The 20,137-nt window shown below is 51.5% G+C and overlaps 1 protein-coding gene across 4 annotated transcripts in view; it reads right to left on the bottom strand.

Moving 5' to 3' along the window:
• Positions 1–5,359: 5,359 nt before the first annotated feature.
• The window catches only part of MGLL (monoglyceride lipase), a 266,270-nt gene continuing 251,492 nt past the window's right edge, over positions 5,360–20,137 (bottom strand). For all 4 annotated transcript variants that reach the window (XM_074404172.1, XM_003926128.4, XM_010336881.3 and 1 more), the window contains 2 exons: positions 12,070–12,285; positions 5,360–8,636 (listed from right to left, as the gene is read on the bottom strand). In XM_074404172.1, coding sequence (XP_074260273.1) covers positions 8,511–8,636; positions 12,070–12,285 — 342 coding nt within the window. In that variant the 3' untranslated portion in view covers positions 5,360–8,510. The remainder of the gene's footprint in view (positions 8,637–12,069; positions 12,286–20,137) is intronic.

Below are 20,137 nucleotides of genomic sequence, written 5' to 3'. Positions count from 1 at the left end.
AAATTGGGGGTGATTATGGCAACTCCCTCTTAGCTAGTGTTTGGCCTATCCTGAGCCTGGTGTTTTTTTTTTGTTTGTTTGTTTTTTGTTTTTTTTTTTTTTTTAATTTTTAACTTTTTTTACAACTAGAATACCCAGTGTAGGTGTGTTTGTTAAACAAAGGCTGAGTCTACCCGGTGGGTGGGGTGGGAGGTGGGAGCAGGGGAGTGACAGGGCTCACTCTGGTTTTCGTAGGGCATATAGGAAGGGAAGAATGAGGCCAGGCTAGTGGCTTAACACCAGCAGGTCTCACCTCAGAGCACACACAGATCCTGGTGTACCAAGATATATGAGAGAGATTTAAACATTTAAAGAAAAAAATTTAATTCCTATGCATTTTTTTTTTTTACTTTAGTTTGCCTTTCTTATTTCTTCTCTTTTGCATTCTTGTAGGTAGGCACCTAATCCTATGCATTTCTTTTCATATGCATTAGGAGAAAAAATGAGCTACTGCATGAAACCTTTTATTTTTTACAGATGTAATCATAAAGATCCCAATCTTGAATGACTTTTAAACCCCTGGTGAGAGGGCTGTTTAAGGAGAAATTCTCTGGAGTTGGTATTCTAGTGGTTCATTGATACAGCAGATATAGCCAGGTGTACCAGCTACGGTATCTGTGCGGGGAGAGCTGCAATCTGAGAAGTGCCACCCTTCAGGAGCTAGGCTGTGTGGTTGTGGGGCAGCATTCCCCAGCCACACCACCCATTCCTCACTTTATTTTATTTAAGACGGAGTCTAGCTCTGTTACCCAGGCTGGAGTACAGTGGTGCAATCTCGGCTTACTGCAACCTCTGCCTTCCTGGGTTCAAATGATTCTTGTGCCTCAGCCTCCTGAGTAGCTGGGACTACAGGCATATGCCACCATGGCTGGCCGATTTTCATATTTTTAGTAGAAACAAGGTTTACCATGCCTGGTCTCAACTCCTGACCTCAAGTGATCCACCCACCTTAGCCTCCCAAAATGCTGGGATTACAGGCGTGAGCCACCACGCCCGGCCCCATGCCTCACTTTAGCCTCAGGCAGAGAAGCCAGCGTGATGGGGAAACGCTTGTGTAGGAAGGTGTCCAATGTGGTGTTGCAAATCAACAGGAAACATTGCCAGCAGCCGCAGCGAGGCGCAAGTGGGAAGGAAGTGAGAGAGCATGGATGTGCAGAGCTTCCTGCAACACTGAGGGTGGTCAGTGCAGCCTCTGCATCCACAAGGAAAAAAGGTAGAGGATGTTCAGGCGCCAGGGGGTGCTCCCCAGGCTTCTGTGAGAAACCCGTGGCACAGACAACCACACACGAGTAGAATTACAACCCTGGAATCTGAAATTTAGTGTCTAATACTTGGTTCTAAAATTAAGTTGATTTAAATTCAGAAGTGTGCCCTACTCTGACAAATGTTAAAATAGACGAATAGAAGACACATTTTGACACAGAGGCCCTGGGTTTGAGACTCCTCTATCATCCCTAAACCAGAGGAAGAATTGCTGTGTGAGCCAGCGATATTTGATCTGATTTCTGTTTAGTTTCTGTGATGCAGCTGTGCTACCTTTAAAATTTAAAAAAAAAAAAAAATTATCTCTTACTTTAATTCATTCCTATTTCCAGGTGAAAAAAAAATTTATTATTGAATGAAAAATATTTCTATCGTGTTATTGGAAAAATTGTATGCATTCTCTCCCAATTCAAGATACCCCCAATATTTTAACAGATAGAAAAATAGGCTCGGCATGGTGGTTCATGCCTGTAATCCTAGCACCTTGGGAGGCTGAGGTAGGAGGATGGCCTGAGCCCAGATTTTGAGACCAGTCTGGGCAGCACAGTGAGACTCTGTCTCTCCAAAAAATAAATTAACCAGATGTGGTGGCACGTGCCTGTAGTCCCAGCTACTCTAGAGGCTGAGGTGGGAAGATGGCTTGAGCCCAAGAGGTTGGGGTTGCAGTGAGTTGTGATTGCACCAATGCACTCCAGCCTGAGTGACATAGTGAGACCCTGTCTCAAAATAAATAAATTGGACAATGACAAAATGAGCAATGGTGGAAAGGAAGTAAACTCCATTTTGCACAGGAAAGGTAGCGTAGGGACGACGTTGACCACCAAGTAGTGAAGGTGGGGCTGTGGGGCTGGGCAGCTCTCTATCTAAAGCCCTGGCCCTGACAGGCGGCTCTCTCCCTCAGTGACTGCTGCTCTGTGGGTCCACTCCCTGCCGTGGCTGTTCCCGCATGCTACATCATCCCCTGCCAACCCCTTTATTGACCCCACCCTTGGTTAGGTGCAGCCGTTTCCTGCAGGGCCCCAAATGAACATGCCTTTCACGCAGGTGCTCCAGCCATCCTGAGAGCCTCTCAGTTCTGGGGCCACCCTGAGTTCTCTGCACCTTGAAAACTCCCCCACAGACCCCTCTGCTGTGCCCCCAACCCCGGCCCACTCCTGCTCACCTTCAGCTTCTGGAGGGTTGTGCTGGCCATGGTCTGTGCTGGTGGCAGCTGGGTGCCCATTGCTGTTAGGCTCTGGGGTGGGATCTGTGTTGCCCAGGGTCTTCATTCTGTGAGGGTGGTCCACTTTGTTCTGCCCTGGTCACTGTTCCTCCTGGTGCTGGACACCGTGCCTAGCACATCACAGGTGCCCAATAAAGAGCTTGTGATGAGCCTAGTGTTCATGGAGGAAGCTGAAAACTAACAAACGCAAACATTGGCTCTGGGTTTCATACAGTGAAGTTCTGGGCAGAATTTGGTTGGCCGTAAGTAGAGCTCGAGGGCCTTGAGAGAACATGCAGTCCTTCAGGTGTGTGCACCTTTGGGGGATCTGCACAGAGACCAGGTGCCACCTACCCAGAGCCTGAGCAGTTTGCAGGGCCCAGTGCAAAACAGTACATGGGGCCCTTGCTCAAAGAGCATTGAGAATTTCCAGAGAGCAACAGCAGAGCACTCACCCAAACCCACGGCCATTCTAGCACGGGGCCTGGACCACTGCTCGGGTGGCCAGCTGCGAGGCCTACCCTGCACCCACACCCAATTCCCAGCTCAGTGCCTGGCCCAGATAAAGCCTTCCTGATTCCTTCCTCTCTCCCTCTCTCCCTCCTTTCCTCGGCCACTCACTCATTCCCTCATCACTCACTCCCTCATTCATGCATTCTCTTACTCACTCATTTCCTTGTTTATTCATCCCCTCATTCATTCATTCTCTCACTCATTTCCTCACTCATTCATCCTACTACTCATCCATTCTCCCACTCCCTCACTCATTCTCTCACTCATTCTCATTTATTCATCTCCTCATTAGCTCACCCATTCATTCACCCATTCTCTCATTCATCCCCTCATTCATTCTCTCACTCACTAATTGCCTCATTCATTCCCTCATCACACATTCCCATGCTCACTCATTCCTTCATTCATTCATCCCCCTCATTCCCTCATTCATTCTCTCATTTATTCATCCCCTCACTCATTAACTCATCCATTCATTCACTCACTCATTCACTCATTTATTCATCCCCTCATTCATTCTCTCACTCATTTCCTCAATCCATTCTCACTCATTCATTCATTCATTTATTCTCTCATTTCCTCACCCATCCATTCCTTCACTCATTCCCTCATTTATTCATCCCCTCACTCATTCACTCATTCTCTCATTTCCTCACTTGCTCATTCATTCCCTCCCTCATCCATTCTCTCATTCCCTCATTCATTGATCCCCCATTCCCTCCTGCTTTCATTCTCACTCATTCTCTCATCATTCCTCCCCTCATTCACTCATTCATTCATTCTCTCATTCCTTCCTTAATTCCCTCCTTCATTCATTTTCTCCTTTCTGCACTCATTCATTCCCTCACTCATCCATTCTCTCACTCATCCATTCTCTCACTCATTCCCTTACCACTCATTCCTTCATTCATTCATCCCTCACTCATTCACTTATTCTCTTATTTTCTCATTCACTCACTTATTCAGACCCTCACTCATTCATTTACTCACTTCCTTATTCCCTTGCTCACTCCCTCATTCACTCATCACTCACTCATTCCCTCATTTATTCACTCACTCATTTATGTCCTTGCTCATTCATTCACTGACCCCCTTACTTATTCCCTCACTCATTCACTCATCACTTATTCCCTTAGTTATTCATTCCCTCACTCATTCATTCCCTCACTTGCTCATTCCCTCACTCATGTCAGTGCATTTTTTACATTTTTCTCCCTCAAAGAGAAACCAAAGAGATAAGATGGGATTATGGTAGGCACTCTCTTCTGGTACCTGGATTCAGTCAGCACCCGAGCCTTCACCTGTCCTGCATAGGATGGGAGCTTGGCTCCTCCTGAGGGAGAGGATAAAGACATCATTTTGTCACTCACTCATTCATTCACTCACCCACTCCTTCCCTCCTTGTCCTATCAGACAGATCTTTCCAGAGACCTTCTGGGAAGCAGTCAGAGGTACAGTGCAGGGACATGCTCTTTTGCAGCTCACATTCCCATGGGAAGGGACAGAGTGCTACCAAGAGCACAAGCAGATGTGACATGTCAGATGTCAACAAATGCGCTGGAGGAGGATAAGGCAGGACAAGGCCTGGTGGGGTGAGCCCACTAAGAATATGGCCCACGAGGAGACCGGCATGATGAGGACCAAGTGGAGATGGAGGATGGGGAGAGGGGAGGCAGGGAGGCCAAAGACCCAGCACCCATAGGCCTCAGCAAGAACCACGGCCTTTATTTTTATTGAGGTGAGATAGTAGCCATGGGAGGATGTTGAGCAGAGAAGGGCCGCAGTCTGACTTATACTTTAACAGACCTCTCACCTCCATGTGGAAACAGACCGGGTGCAGGTGAGAAAGTGGGGCCTGCTAAGGAGGGTACTGTTGCTGTCCCTCAGATGCTGGTGACAGCCGTGTGGCTGGAGGGAAGCCACACGATCCTGGCCACACTCAGGAAGGGAGCGGCTGGGCCAGGTGTGGATGTGGAATGGAGAGGGGCGTGGAAGATGCCCAGCAGCAGGAGGCCAGGTTCCCTATGCTGAAGAGGGAGGGCTGAGGCCCCACATGGGGCCCTGGAGGAAGCCCAAGCCACGTGAAGCTGGTGCAGGGGGCAGCCTAGGCTTCGTCCTCCCCAGTGGCGGGGCAAGTGGATATGTGTGTTTAGAAATCTGCTCCAGGCGTGGATGGGAGAAGAGAAACTTCACACATGCTGATCCGGGAAGCACTGCTGGAGTTGGTATCAGGTGACAGGCGTGGCTCGGCCAGGGCTCAGCCTGTCTCGAAAAGGGCCTGCTGTGCTCTCTGCAAGGAAGGTTGTCATCCAGGGTCCAAGGATGCTATGACAGACAGACAGATGCCATTCCGAAAACATCAGGTTTATTAGGATTAGCTGTAGTGTACACTGATTCCTTGAGCTCTAAACGGATACATATGTGCCCCGCAGACAGTATACACGCGGGGATGTGACCGAGCCGCAGTGACATAGCAAACCGGACAGCTGGCTTGTGAAGCCATCGTGATCCCAATAAAGTCTGTGTTAGCAATTGGTGAGAGAAGAGAGTGAGATGGGACCTGCGTCGGCCTGGAGGTGGGGTCCGAGCAGAGCCTGTGGGTTTTCAGAGCACCCACCAGTGCTGCCTTGGTGAGCCCAGAGCCACCTGGAAGTGGAGGGAAGCTGGGTGACTGCTGCGAGGGAGGGAGGCTGACTCTCTACCCCTCGCCGCTTCAAGGAACTGAGGCCAGTAGGGTTATGGCCGTCACCGGCCACAGGTGGCATCTTTCTCTAAAAAGCTTTCCAGGCATGAAATCCATTTCTGTATGGACCGGGCTGTGTTGACAGTGGCACTTGGTCCCTGTGACCCAGGCCTTTGGATCCCCTCCTGGCCTCTGCCCTCCTCTCACCTTCTTGAGGCCAAGCTGTGCAAGACCTGGCATCCCTTCCAAACCTCAGTTCCTCCCTGTCCTTGTGCTGGTGCAACTCCAGAACTCAGAATGTCAGCACGGAGCTGTCAATATCGAGAAGGAACTCAACTCAAGGCTTCACAGCTTTCCAAGACGGGGACTGTCTCTGGAGTGGCCATGCGCGAGATGTTAGGCACGCTCACGCGCGGGGCCCTGTGCAGGCTCCTGACCCAGCAGGGAGACGTGGTGGGTGGATGTACCAGCCCCTTCCAGATGACATGAAAGAGTCCCAATTTCAGGAAAGTTTTCCTTTTAAATGTTGGTGATTCTTTAACCAGGAATGCAAATACTACTGAAGTGTCATGTGTGTCTGTGAGAGCCTTCATGTAAATAAAGTCATGCATCTAAAAGAGTCCCTGGTCAGGCCGCATGCCGATATTTAATTTGGGGAATGGCAATGTCATTAAATGCGTCTGGGGGAGGCGGCGGGGAGGTGTAGGGACTTTTGTATGACCTGCTCTATCACAGCTCCTGGGGAGAATTACAGATCTGAGCCCAGTGCCTCTCTGGGCTTTGGGAAAGGGTTCCTGCTTTTCCTGAGCTGAGAAGCAGAAACATTCCCATGGCTGCCCTGCTGCTGGGGCTGACTGAGCAGGCAGGGCTGGCTTTCTCTCTCAGCATGCATTTTACGTTTTTCTCCTTCAAAGAGAAGCCAGGGAGACAAGCTGAAACTACGGAAGGTGCTCTGTGGGTACATGGGCTGGGTCAGTACCCAGGCCCCCACCTGCCCCATGTGGAGCGAGGGCTTTTGCCCAAGGGCATAGAGTAATCTTCAGCAGGGTGACCCATTCCTGGCTCTGCTATGGTGTGGTCAGGGCTGCTGGAGGGAGGGTGGAGGGGCGCACTCTCTAGGGACGAAGGCTAGCCTCCAGAACAGGGCCTGGGAGAGCAGTGGCAGTTCCTGCTGCGGGAGGAAGGGCAGGAGCCCCTAACGCCTAGACATCATGTTAGGGGACCTGGTGGGAAGTGGCCCCCTCTTCCGTGGCCCCAGGATCCCTAGATTGCACCTTCTGCAGGGCTTCAATGGTGGCAACACCCTGACCAGGGTCATATTTGCACTAAGGGGCCTCCTGAGGTAACAGCAAGTCCCATTTAGAAGGCAAAAGTATTCCCGAGGCGGTGACCCCCCCACTTATTGCTGGCACCAAGTGAGGCCAAGGGCAGGGCTGAGTGGTGTTGGCACCTGAGAAGGGCAGACTAGGACCAGGGCCTTAGCTCCAAAAGGTGATGCCAGCCTTGGCCTTGGGTAAGGCCTAGCCTGGCATGTCCTGCTGTAGCCTGGGGCAGGGCTGGGGGTACCTCCATTCCCTGCTCTGGGTCACTGAGTGCTCCATGTAGACCTGGGCAGGGAGGCCTGGCCTGCCCGTGTTCTGGACCTCTCTTCTCCTGCCACCAGAGGTAGCTGTGCTGCTAGCACTGACACTCTCAGGGTAGCTCTGGGCCGCAGGTAGGCCCAGGCCCAGGGACCACATCCCCATGGGCTGCCACTGCTCTATGGTCCCGGAGGGGCAGGAAGGGCACCAGACCTTGCCCATAGGAAAGGCCCAGGCAAATCCCCTCTCTAGGGCTGCTGGCTCAGCTCCTGGCACACAGGGCCCTCTGGCCCCACCACCACCCAACCCGTCTAATTCTATACAGTAGCATCAAGCTCTGATTTCTTTGATTGCTCAGATTCACCTTGCTCCCTCCCACCTACCCACCAAAATAGTCTCTGCTTTAAAATATACATTATATATTAGACATTTCATCTTCAATACAATTCTCTCATAGCATCAGGTAAAATTAGTGACTCCAGAGGAAAAGCAGCCTTTGTGAGTACAGACAGTACTCAGGGGCCAACCTGAGTCTCACCCTGGTGGGAGGGGAAGGGCAGGGAGCAGAGAAGAGGCTCAGTTTCCTGCTCAGTTCTCTTTCTGAGCTAAGCCTCACCCCCCTCTCCTCCGCAAAGCCTGGCCTCGAGCTGACAAGGAGCCCACAAAGTCATGGGTGGCTGCTCATTTTGAGGAAGTGCTGGGCATTTTCTGGGTCTCAGAGGGGCACATGAGTCTGCCCCAGGGAGCTGGCCCCTGTGGAGACAGCAGCCACCTCATCACAGGGCCAGAGAAAGGTCACCAAGTGGAGGCCAGTGAGAGAGGGCTCCGGAGCGTGAGCAAGGGGTGGGCAGGAGGGAGGTGCCTCCAGTTATTGCAGTCTGGTGTCCTGGGAACACCAGGAATTCCTGGAACCTTCGTGCGAGCTGAGAGAGGCAGGGAAGAGGCTTGGCTTTGTTTTAAGTGGATATTTTAGCACAATCTTTGTTGAAAATCACCTGGGACCTTTCTCTTTTTTTGCATAAAGTGTCTACCCATGAAGGTAGGTCCAGTGTCTGACAGCCTAATGTATAACAAAAATATCTTTTTGTTATTTTTTAGTAAATTGTTCTAGGGATTGCTCCAATTTCTGGGTTTTTGTTTTGTTTTGTTTGCAAGCCACATCTGTGAAGCCATCTCTGCCCTTCCCCTGCCTGTGTCCCCTAGATCCTGAGCTGGACACGGGCCAGTGCATTCAGGGTGGGGACGAAGTTCCTGCCACGGACGTCCTTTGAGAGACCCACATGTTTATTTCATGGAAGACAGAGTTGGTGACTTCAGGAAGCTCTTTGTGGAGAACATGGTAGGCACCTTCATAAATCTGCAATGGGGAGAGACGCGGAATCAGTGCTGTACCATCAGAGGTAGGTGCAGGGAGCAGAGACTGTGGGCAGCAGACAGGGGTCTGCAGTGTTCTCCGGACCCTCTCCCTGTGCCCCGAGGACGTGGCCCTGACCTCCCATCATTAGGAGGCCAATACCTTTCTATCAGATGATGGTTCAAATGCATTGCAATGTCCCAACGTGTTCCCAAACTTCCTTTCTCAAATGCAACCTTCCTTCACTCCACATCTCTCCCCATCCCTGGAGCCATTTCTGTGTCTCTGAGTCAGTCAACCTTCTTAAAAGAGGGGGTTCCACTCTTGGCCTCACATCCTGACCTCCGCGGGGTCCTCAGCTCAACCCAAGCTGACTTCCATTCCCGCCAACCACGGTGGCTATCCTGGAAAGGTCTCCGGGGATTTCCATTGCCGTGGCAGAGGACGCTGTGCTCATCATTCATAAGCTGCTCACTATTACCTTCTAGAAACACTTTCCTCTCGTGGTTCCATGGCTTTAACTTCTCCTGATTTTCTTCCAACTGGCAGTGCCTTCTCAGTCCAGGCTCACCCCACCCGCTGGCCTCTGTAGGCAGCTGGCCTATAGGCTTGACTGTGCCCTCCTTCACGCTCCCTGGTCACCTCGCCTATCCTGTGGTTTTAAAATCCACCCTGGGCTGATGACTCTGGAATTCACATCTCCAGCCAGACTTCCCTTCCACCTCTAGACTGCTGACCTGCCATCTCCATCCGGATTCCTGGTGGCCACCGCCAGACTTCAGTGCAACTGTAAGAGGCATCTCCAGGTGGACTCTGGCCATTGCTCACGTCAGGCTCTCTGCCTGGCATTTCTGGTCTCATCATAGTCGCCTCATTGAATGAACCCAGGGTTCATTCTTCATGACAGTGATCTCACTCTCTGCCGCCCTGCCTGGCCTCCCCTGCCTTGGTTGTCACTGTCCCCCACCTCCTCTTTATCCCCACTCCGGTCTCCCCATGGCCACTGGGGGATGCTTTTAAAATGGAAATCGGAGCGCATCACTCCTTGGCTCAAAACGCTCGGGTGGCTTTTCATCTAACTAAGAGAAGACGTCTAGACTTCCCAGGTGGTGGGGCTCCCCTGCCCACCCCCCACAAGCCCCCTTCCTGGTGTGTCCTCACTGGCTGCTCTTCTCATGGCTGTGTGCCTATGCCAGCCTCCGGTCCTCAATCTCGCTCTTGCATCAGTCTGGAAGGTTCTTCCACTGGCTCTTCTCACCGGCAGACGGCAGGCCTCGCTGTCCCATCCCCATCTAAAGTGTTGCTTTCCTCCCTTTCCACCTCTATCCCTGCACTACACTCTCCATCATCATCCTATTCATTTATTTGTTGATTGCTCATCCCACCAGGATACAGGTTCCCGGGGGCAGGGCAGAGTCTTTGCCTGTCTTGTTCTCTGGGCCCAACACAAACTTAGTGCCCCCATAAACACTTGAATTAAAGCAGCAATGAGTGGATAGCTGGGTGAATGTATAAACAATCTTAGTGGACTCCTTTCACAGGGACTTGCAATGGTTCACATTGGTGTAAGGGTGTGGTCTGAGTGATGCTCTCACTGATGAATGCAGTGTTCCACTGGCTTTTAAAAAATATATTTTGCCAGGTATGGTGGGTCACACCTATAATCGCAGCACTTTGGGAGGTCAAGGTGGGTAGATCACCTGAGGTCAGGAGTTCAAGACCAGCCTGACCAATGTGGTGAACACCCATCCCTATTAAAAATACAAAAATTAGCCAGGCATGGTGGTGGGCAACTGTAATCCCAGCTACTCAGGAGGCAGAGGCAGGAGAATCGCTTTAACCCAGGAAGCAAAGGTTGCAGTGAGCCAAGTTTGTGCCATTGCACTCCAGCCTGGGCAACAAGAGCAAAACTCCATCTCAAAAACTATATATATTAGGCATGGTAGCTCATGCCTATAATCCCAGCACTTTGGGAGGAAGCAGGAGGATCACCTGAGGTCAGGAGTGAGACCAACTTGGCCAACATGGTGAAACCCCATCTCTACTAAAAATACAAAAATTAGCCAGGCATGATGGCAGGTGCCTGTAATACCAGCTACTCAGGAGGCTGAGGCAGAAGAATCTCTTGAACCTGGGAGGCAGAGGTTGCAGTGAGGCAAGATCACACCACTGCACTCCAGCCTGGGTGACAAAGCGAGACCCTATCTCAAATTAAATGGGATCTCACTGTGTTGCCCAGGGTGGTCTCAAACTCCTGGGCTGAAGTGATCCCCGCTACTCAGCCTCCTGGGGAGCTGGGATTATAGACATGCATCACCACACCTGGCTCAGTGTTTTTAGACTCTCCAGTGTTAATAAGAGCTAGTTTTCCTTTTTTTTTTTTTTTTTTTTTTTTTTTCCACTTGTTTTTCTTCACCTATGAGTCTATACCAGAGCTGGTACAGGTCAGTGTCTGCAAATCAGTAATGATAGCAGGGACACAATTCACAGTTTGCAAAGATATGAGCCTTTGTCTGCACAGTGAGGAGAGAAGAGAAACGATGGGGCTTGAGTCCAGAAATCTCAGTTCCAATCCCAACTCTATACTTAGCGGGTGTGTGGGCTGAAGTGAGTTACCTGGACTCTTTATAACTTAGTGAAAAATGGCCATGGACCCAGGGGGCAGGCCCAGGGTAGCACAGTCCAGGGAGCCCCAACCTCTTGGACCAGGATGTAAATATGCCCCTGGGCTTGGCCTGCCAAACCCAGCACAGAGCATCTCCAGGGATAACACTTGATAGGTACTGGCTAGGTGCTCCTCCCTCCAGGAGGCTTTTCTCATCAATCAGACAAACAAAATGAGCATGTCTGGATCCCAGAACCACACTGCCCAGATCCCAGAACCACACTGCCCATCTTAAGAGGCCTTTTGAGTTAGTCCATTGCAGTCTTGGTATCTAGTATTCCACATAACCAAGCTGCAGGGCCTGTCCTCAGGGCCCCTGGCTGGAGAGCCGGCTCTATCAAGTCCTGCCAGCACCCGTGTGCCCAGAGCCCTCTGGCGGCCGAAGCTCCCAGGAGACTGCAGCCACTGCTGGTGCAGAGGGAGGCTTGGGCATCACATGCGTCCTTGGAGCTTAGACATGCCTCTCTCGGGAGGTGTGATTTGTTCAGTGCCCAGCTGCATAATCTTTTCTTGCCTATAGCATCTTTTGATTGTTCTTTCCTTTTCCCTTTGAGGCTCATTCATTCGAAACAATCAGCAAATGACTCGTGTGCTCTCTTGAAATTCATAGGCGACTGGGATTCCTTGTATTTATTTCTTGGCCAAGCACGCTGGTCCCTATCCCGAGACCTGGGAGTTGGCCCTCAGGAGTCTGGGCAGATATGCCCCAAGGGGTGCTGCCTCCCTGCCCCCCCCAATCTTGGGGGGAAATGGGAGGTGGCAGCTGCTCACCTTGAGAGTCTTGTCCTGGCTCTTGGCTGATTCCATGAGCAGGTAGGCCCCTTTGCTGTCACACAGGCGGTCGGCAGAGCCCTGGAGCAGCAGGAAGGGCACAGTCAGCTTGGGGAGGGCGCGCTCCACCCGAGAGACGGCGTTCAGCAGCTGGATGCCAAAGCATACCTTCAGCCCTGCCCGGCAGATCAGGGGGTCTGAGTTATAAATGTCGACCTGGAGGAAGAAGGAGAGAGTTCCATCAGCATGGGTGGGGCTCCCTTCCACAGGCCATTCCTATTTCTCAGTAGCTTTTCCTCCGCTCTGGGCTGTAAGGTTGATTCCATTCAGGTCCGCTGGGCTTGGGCGTGGCTCTGAAGGCCAGCTGCATTCACCCACAAACCTCATCTGCACCACTTGTACTGCCTCTCCTTTCAGGCTTGAGCGTTTCACATACACGTGGGTGCCTGTAGAAAATTTCAAGTATCAGCTGGGCACGGTGGCTCACACCTGTAATCCCAGCCCTTCGGGAAGCTGAGGTAGGCGGATCACTTGAGGTCAGGAGTTCGAGATCAGCCTTACCAACATGGTGAAAGCCCATCTCTACTAAAAATATTAAAAATTAGCTGGGCGTGGTGGTGGGCACCTGTAATCCCAGCTGCTCAGGAGGCTGAGGCAGGAGAATCCCTTGAACCTGGGAGTTTGCAGTGAGCTGAGATAAGCCACTGTACTCCAGTCTGGGTGACAGAGTGAGACTCTGTCTTAAAAAAAAAAAAAAGAAAGAAAGAAAGAAAATTTCAAGTATTAATTTGTATTTTTAAAAATATAAGCAGCAGTATATTGTTCACATCAATTATTTCATTAAAAAGTAGCTCCGTAGCAGTTTTATCATTTCATTTTTTTCTCTGTCTCTGCTGATATGGTATCCACCTGGTGGAATTGGATGAGGGGCAAACTGTCAACTGCAGGAACAGTTTACTGGGGTCTGTGCTGGAAAGCGAGGGCCCGTGCTAGGAGTCCCTGGAGGGGCTTCGGCGGGGCACTAATGATGGGCTTTGGAAGGAGGGACATCCAAGCGCAGGTCTGAGCTACAGTGGGCTCTGGCCTCGGTGCCCTCCAGGGCTGCACAGGTTGGTCAGAGGCTCTGACAGGGAGGCCTGGGCCCCGGCGGTACCCAAGGCCATCTCTGCCCCTCTAAGGGATGTCGGTCCTCCCTCCTCAATCACTAGCCCATGGACCCTGCCTTTTGAGGGGCTGCTCTGTCCCCTGTCCTTGCTTTCCCTGGCCTGTCTGGGTTTCTGGCTTCACTCCTCCTGCCTCCATAGAGACAGCTCAGCCTCCACTGCCCTGATCTCTGGCATTTGCCCCACAGGATCTGGAGAGAAGTTTCTAGGAATCTCTCAGGCCCATAGGGTCAAGAGTGAGCCCTTGCTACTTATTCTTCTTTTTTTTTTTTTTTTTTTTTCTTGAGATGGAGTCTTGCTCTGTCACCCAGGCTGGAGTGCAGTGGTGCAATCTTGGCTCACTGCAACCTCTGCCTCCCCAGTTCAAGTGATTCTGTTACCTCAGCCTCCCAGATAGCTGGGCTACACTAGGCTAATTTTTGTATTTTTGTAGAGATGGAGTTTCACCATGTTGGCCAGGCTAGTCTTGAACTCCTGACCTCAGGTGATCCATCCATCTCAGCCTCCCAAAGTGCTAGGATTACAAGAGTGAGCCACCACACCTGGCCTCATGATGCTTTTTCAGTCATGTTTGTCATCCTTGCCAGTGGGTTCTTGGTGGGTTGGGGAGGGGCCACATAGTGAGAACTGAGTGAAGATCAGAGAGTATGTGTGGACGAGGAAAGAACGTGCTGCCAGCTGCTCCCCAGGCGACCAGAATGCCTACTGTGCTAGGACTCAGCATTTCCAAGAACTAGGCTACACCCCCTTCTGTTACCACCCCTACAGGGCCTCGGCCAGAATTCCAGACCATACTAAGTGGGAGAGGCTGTCCTGCAGTCACCCCTGCCATCCCTGGATTCCTTCCCATGCTGGGGACTGAGCACCAAAAACCTAACCATTTGTGAAAAGCCACACGAGACAGATTAGCCACTTCCTGCAGCTGAGCTGGCATGAATCCTGCTGGGCCAGGCCATCTGTTTGGAGGTTGTGAGGACATAGGACTGGCAGGGCAGTGCACGAGGGCCTGTGGTCAGGTCCAGCCACAGGGTGTGCTTCCTCAGGGTCAGCCAGGAGCCCTGAGGGAAGAAGGGCGGTGGGGCCTGTAAAAAAGCCTGGGGCTTGGGGTCAGTGGAGTCCCCAACAGCAGCACCATCTACCAGCTTGTGCTGGGCTGCAACGTGCAGGGTGTCATTGAGTAATAAAAATAATAATAGCTATGTCTGAGCTCTGGCTGTCAGCCCAGCACTAAGTGTTTTTGTGTGCAGTAACTCACTGGATCTCCATAACTGCCCTGTATGAGGAATTGATCTCATTTGCTCCATTACACAGAGGAGGAAACTACAGCACAGAGAGGCTTGTTAACCTGCTTGTTAGTTGCCCCAGTTTTTGTTCTCCCCTACAGAACCTTGATGTTTCCTGGGGTACACAACTGCTCAGAATCGACTACATTTCCCAGCCTCCCTTGCAGCTAAGTATGGTCACATGACCAACTTCTGGCCAATAGAAAGTAGCCAAGGGTTGTGTGCACACTGTGTCAAGGGTTTATTTTCCCCTTGCCCCATAGAAAGAGTCAGGGCCATGTGGACAAGGTTCGCACCTGGATGCTAGAGCAACAAGATGGGTGTCCTGATGCCAAGAAGTCACCTCCTCTCCTTGTTAGGCTGCTGTTGTTGGGGGTCTGAGTTCCAGCAGGCTGGCCATGCCCTGGGCTGGGCCACCACCCATTCCATGCTGTCTCTAGGGCTCCTGTGGGACCCGTGGGGTGGAGGCCGCACTCTCGCCTCTGCTGCCAGCAATATCTTAACGACTGCCTCCTTCCTGCAGCAGCCTTCCACTTTGCCCCGCTGACCCCCAGTGTCCCAAGTACAGCAGGCTCTTGGGGACTCTGCTTCTGAGTTTAACTGCACTGATGGTCCAAGCAGCTTCCTGCTCTTGGCTTTGTTTTCATGTCTTGATCACGTAGGCCCTGTTTACACAATGGCCTATTCTGGGCCTGGGGCCCAGCCACTAGATGTATCAGGGAAAGGGCAGGCCCCTGATGTGAACTACAGCCCAGACTGGAGGTGAAGGGCAGAGGGAAACTGGGACCAGGAGATGCGGGCGGGCTATCCAGCTGGGGAGACTGAGGAAAAGAGGGCCCAAACCCTCCCCTCAAGCAGCAGTTCTGGCCCAATCACGACGGCCTTGGTTTTTTGACCAGCTTAAAGTCTCAATCCACCAAAAGTTCTAAGAGTGTGTCTTGTGCTTCCCAGGAAGGAGATAGCCAGGCCCCTTCCTCTCAAACCAGGCCAAAGCCCAGAACATGAGCGCATTCATTCAATATGAAGGATCAAAGTGTCAGTCCCCAAAGATTCCACACTGCTTGATTCTCCTGATGTTTTGTTCTTCACGTGACAAAACCAGAGAAACAGAGACCAGACTCATGGCTGTCAGGGCCGAGGAGGATATGGGGAGGGGAGGGAGTGGATGCAGCTGTAAAAGGGCAACTTGAGGGGTCCTTGTGAGGATGGAGCCATCTGTGACTTGACTGTGTCAAGGCCAGTATTCTGGTTGTGATATTGTCTTATTATTTTGCAAAATATCACTGCTGGGGGAAACTGGGTAATGGGTACATGGAATGGTTCTGTATTATTTCTTACAACTACTTGTGAGTTACAGTGATCTTAAATGAAAAGTTTAACTAAAAACAAGTAACAAAAGCCCAGGCTTTGGCACCATCTCTCACATCCCCACCTTCCTGTTTGGTCCACCATGGCTCCCACCAGCTGAGACCAGGGTCTGTTGGGGACGGCAGCTGGAAGCAGGAGCCCAAGCTGGAGACCCAGGTCCAAGTGACCCCCTCCCTGTGGTTCTAGGTAACTGATTTCCTGGGGAGCCCCCACTGGCTGAAAGCTGAAGTCTTCCCCCACCCCAGGGTGGTGGTTGGGAGTATGGTAAGGCTCTACCCCTTCCTGGGCCTCAGTTTCCCCATCCAGAGAACCCCAAAGCTTCCTCTTGGGTTTTAAGTTTCACAAGCTGGCCTCCTGCTGAGCTTGACAGCCAGGAATATACCAGCTGGGGCTTCTGAATTTCCAGCACCGTCTCTCTGTGGGAAGAAACTTTGCACTAACGCCCAGTAAATACAGCTGCAATCCTCAGCTGGGAGTTTTCTAACCCTTATGGTTGAGCAAAATCTAGACACAACCCCTGCCGTCAAATCTCTTGACCCATTATTTTTTTTTAAACCATTCCATGATGAAATCCAATATCACACTTTAATTAGAATTCTGTGAAAAATAATGAATGGGTGGAGCCCTTGACTCTTTTGCTAGGTGCTGTAGCAAGTGCTTTGCTCGTACTCGCTCATTTAATTTTCACAGGAATCCTGTGACATAAGAACTATTATTATTACCTTTGCACACATGAGGAAATAGGTTCAGAGAGGTTAGGTGACTCACCCAAGGTTGCACAGCAAGTAAGAGGCAGAGCCAAGGTAAGAACCTAGGCACTCTACCACTGCCATCATCATTTTTAGCCACTCATCATGCTCTGCTGCCTGGCTCGAGAGAAGGTGAAGGGCAGTGCTGGGGCAGAGAGAGCCAGGAGCTGTGCAGGTGGCAGGGGCACTACTGCTCTCAGAAAAGGCAGGAGTGGTCCCTGGTAAGGACGATGAGCCGATGGACCTGATAGATGGTGAAGTGAACTGGTGGGGCCCAGAGGTTACTGCCCTTCACAGCCAGCCAGAGGGCATGGGAAAGCCCCTCTGGGCACAAACAGGCAGTACCCTCCCGAATGCACCCCTAATCACAGAGAAATACAACCCACAGGCTTCATCCCTGTAGGTCTGTCCACAGCTGGGTCTTCCTGCCCTCCTTCCCTGTAATCTCCCTTTTCCTACGGAAGCCTCACCCTTCCACCTGCACTTTAGAGTCCGTCCTGGAATTCCCACCTTCTTCCTCTATTGTTTAGATCTCTCTTAATCCATCTGTTTCCAAAACAGGGAAGCCTTCTCTGGCATAATAGAGAAAGAATGCATGACAGCTCAACCCAAGTGACCTCTGTGAAATTTACAAATCTGCAGGAACCCTAACAGGAACTGGCAGGTCTTTGCAGAGATGACTTCTTCATTTCCCACCTTTGTCTTGAATAGGAGACATAATTTGTGCTGGAAAGAGCTTCCGTCTCCTATCACAAACAGCTTTTCTGCTCTTAGCCTAATTAACACTGTCTACTCCACTTTCAGGCCTCAGCTCAGCCTTCACCCTGAAGAGGAGGCCTTCCAAGACCCCCACAGGCTCTGCTGTCCCAAAGCCCTTCTCCCACACAGCGCTTGGCCTGGTCTGTAATCAGCGCATCTCTTCCCGCATGTCTGCCCCACTTGAGGGTCAGGGCTCTGTCTGTCCTGCCTTTTGCATGTCCCACATGATGGCTGGCATCAGGGGAAGCCCTTGGTAAATGCTGGTGAAATGGATGAATAAGCAAGCCATTCCCTAATCCAGCCCAAGAAGTAGCACTTCTGGGTACTGAGAGGTCAGCACAGACCTCATGCCAGCTGGGAACCGCTGGCCATGTGCTGACCAAGGGACTGTCCACAATGGTAATGAGACCTGGGACCTTCAGAGAAACTGCAGGCCCTCATCATTTCATTCAGTGAATGGCTTTTCTGCTTGCACATGTGAAGCCCCCACAGCTTGCTTTTGGGGCTGCTTGGCATTGCTTTCCTTCAGTGTATCATGCTGAACCCCAGGCCCATGGAATATCCTAAACACAAAGAAGAATGTACCATAGCCTGGGCACAGTGGCTCATGTCTGTAATTCCAGTACTTTGGGAGGTCAAGATCACTTGAACCCAGGAGTTCAAAACCAGCCTGGGCAACATGGTAAAACCCTGTCTCCACAAAAAATATAAAAATTACCAGGGTGTGGTGGTGTGCACCTGTAGTCCTTGCTACTGGGGAGGCTGAGGTGGGAAGATTGCTTGGGTCCAAAAGGTGGAAGCTACAGTGAGCTGAAATCACACCACTGCACTCCAGCCTGGACAAGAGAGCAATGTTTTGTTTTGTTGTTTTGTTTTTTAAGGCAAAAACAAAACAATGTCAATGTCCTGTGGAAGTTGGCCTGAATTTGGAGCACGCTGAAGGCTGGAAACAGCTGTGCTTGGTGTGGCCCTGGTGTGCTTCCTCTCCCACATGTTCCTTCCCCAAGCCTGTAGCACCCTGGGCACTGCTGTAAGCCCCCAGAGGGCTCACAGCATTGGGTCTTGGGCACACAGAGGCAGGTCCCATTTGAGACTCACAGATCTGTACCTGTCCCCCTCTGTGGAGAACCCTGTGGCACTTCCTATGGGGGCTGCAGGGCAAAGCCCTGACTTCTTGATATGGCCTGTGACACCTCCGTCCCTGCCCTCCCTTAACACTCCCCACTCCCCTTGACCCCAGGGCCCTTACACAGCATGTCCCCTCAGCCTTCAGACCTCTTCCTTGGCTGCTGGTGGAGTTTCTCCCTCCCTATCCACCCTGGACTCGGCTACCCTTCCTCCAGGCAACCTTCCCTGGTCCCATGTGTGTCAACTCCGGACCCCTTTCCTCATGTGCTTGTCGTTTGCACTAAGACTGGCCCCAGCGTCTCCATTTCCACCATCCCCTTCCATGCCCTTTCTCTTGTCTGCCAACAACCCTGTTCTGTCTCTTCAAGGTCCAGGATAAAGTGGACAGGTGCCCAGACACCCTTGCCAACATCTGTACTTTTCTTCCTGGGCTCCTGTATCTTTGCCAACACCTCCTTCAGTGGGCCTCTCTCAGAGCTGTGATAGCAAGAATCCCACTTGCCAGGGTCCACACTGTGCCAGGCAGCTGTGTGGACACCCTGAGGGATCTGAGGATGGGCGAGACCGAGTGTGGCTTCCAAGGTCACACTGAGGAGATGGGGCAGGGTCCAGACTCAGGTCCTTTTGGAAGCCTGTGTTCTTCCCACCATGGTCACTGCCTCTTTCCCCTCTGTCCCACCGCGGTTGATGGTCCTGGGCAAGAGGGACAAAAGGGCAACTCACGGGATATTGCAGCCTCCAGCCTGGCTGGAAGTGGGAACCCTGAGAAAGTTTGTTGGTGTGGTGAGCTGCCTGCAGGGTGGCAGAGGGGAGGTAGGTCCTGCCTGACTCAGCAGAAAGCCTAGCCAGCTCAAGAGACCCAAGCAAGCCCTGCCTACCAGGCGGCCCAAGTCCCCACCATGACCTCACCCTGCCTTGGGCCAAACGTAGCCGGCACCCAGCCTGTGTGGTTGAAATTCCTCAGCCAGACCAGGGCCGTTTGGAAAGAAGATGTTGCTCCACATTCTCTTCTCCTGGAAGCTGCAGTACCATTTTGAACATAAAGAGAATGATCAAGGATCAGCCTATATTTCTGAGTTGCCACTTAAGGGCATGCAAATTAATGAGCGTTCTTTCCCCCCAAGTTACTATTTACTATGAAGGTTTGAACTCCTGGACATCCCAGCATCTGCTTTTTTTTTTTTTTTTTTTTTTTTTTTTTTTTTTTTTGAGCTGGAGTCTCGCTCTTGTCACTCAGGCTGGAGTGCAATGGCGCAATCTTGGCTTAGTGCAACCTCCACCTCCCAGGTTCAAATGATCTGCCTCAGCTTCCCAAGTAGCTGGGATTACAGACACCTGCCACCATGCCCAGCTAATTTTTGTATTTTTAGTAGAGACGGGGTTTCGTCATGTTGGCCAGGCTGGTCTCAAACTCCTGACCTCATGTGATCTGCCCACCTCAGCCTCCCAAAATGCTGGGATTACAGGCATGAGCAGCAGTGTCTGGCCCCAGCATCTACTTTTAAAAGAAGTGAGCTACATATGGCTCTGCAGGTTGCAGCCCTGGCAAATGGAGAAAGCTGTTTGCATATCCCGGCGCCCAACTGCCTCTTCCTCCGGCATTCCTTTCGCAGAGCTT

This window comes from Saimiri boliviensis, chromosome 8, assembly GCF_048565385.1.
Source record: "Saimiri boliviensis isolate mSaiBol1 chromosome 8, mSaiBol1.pri, whole genome shotgun sequence".
Classification (NCBI taxonomy): Eukaryota; Metazoa; Chordata; class Mammalia; order Primates; family Cebidae; genus Saimiri; species Saimiri boliviensis.
The sequence above is the reverse complement of the archived record's forward strand: the minus strand, read 5'-3'. Positions and strand labels throughout refer to the sequence as shown.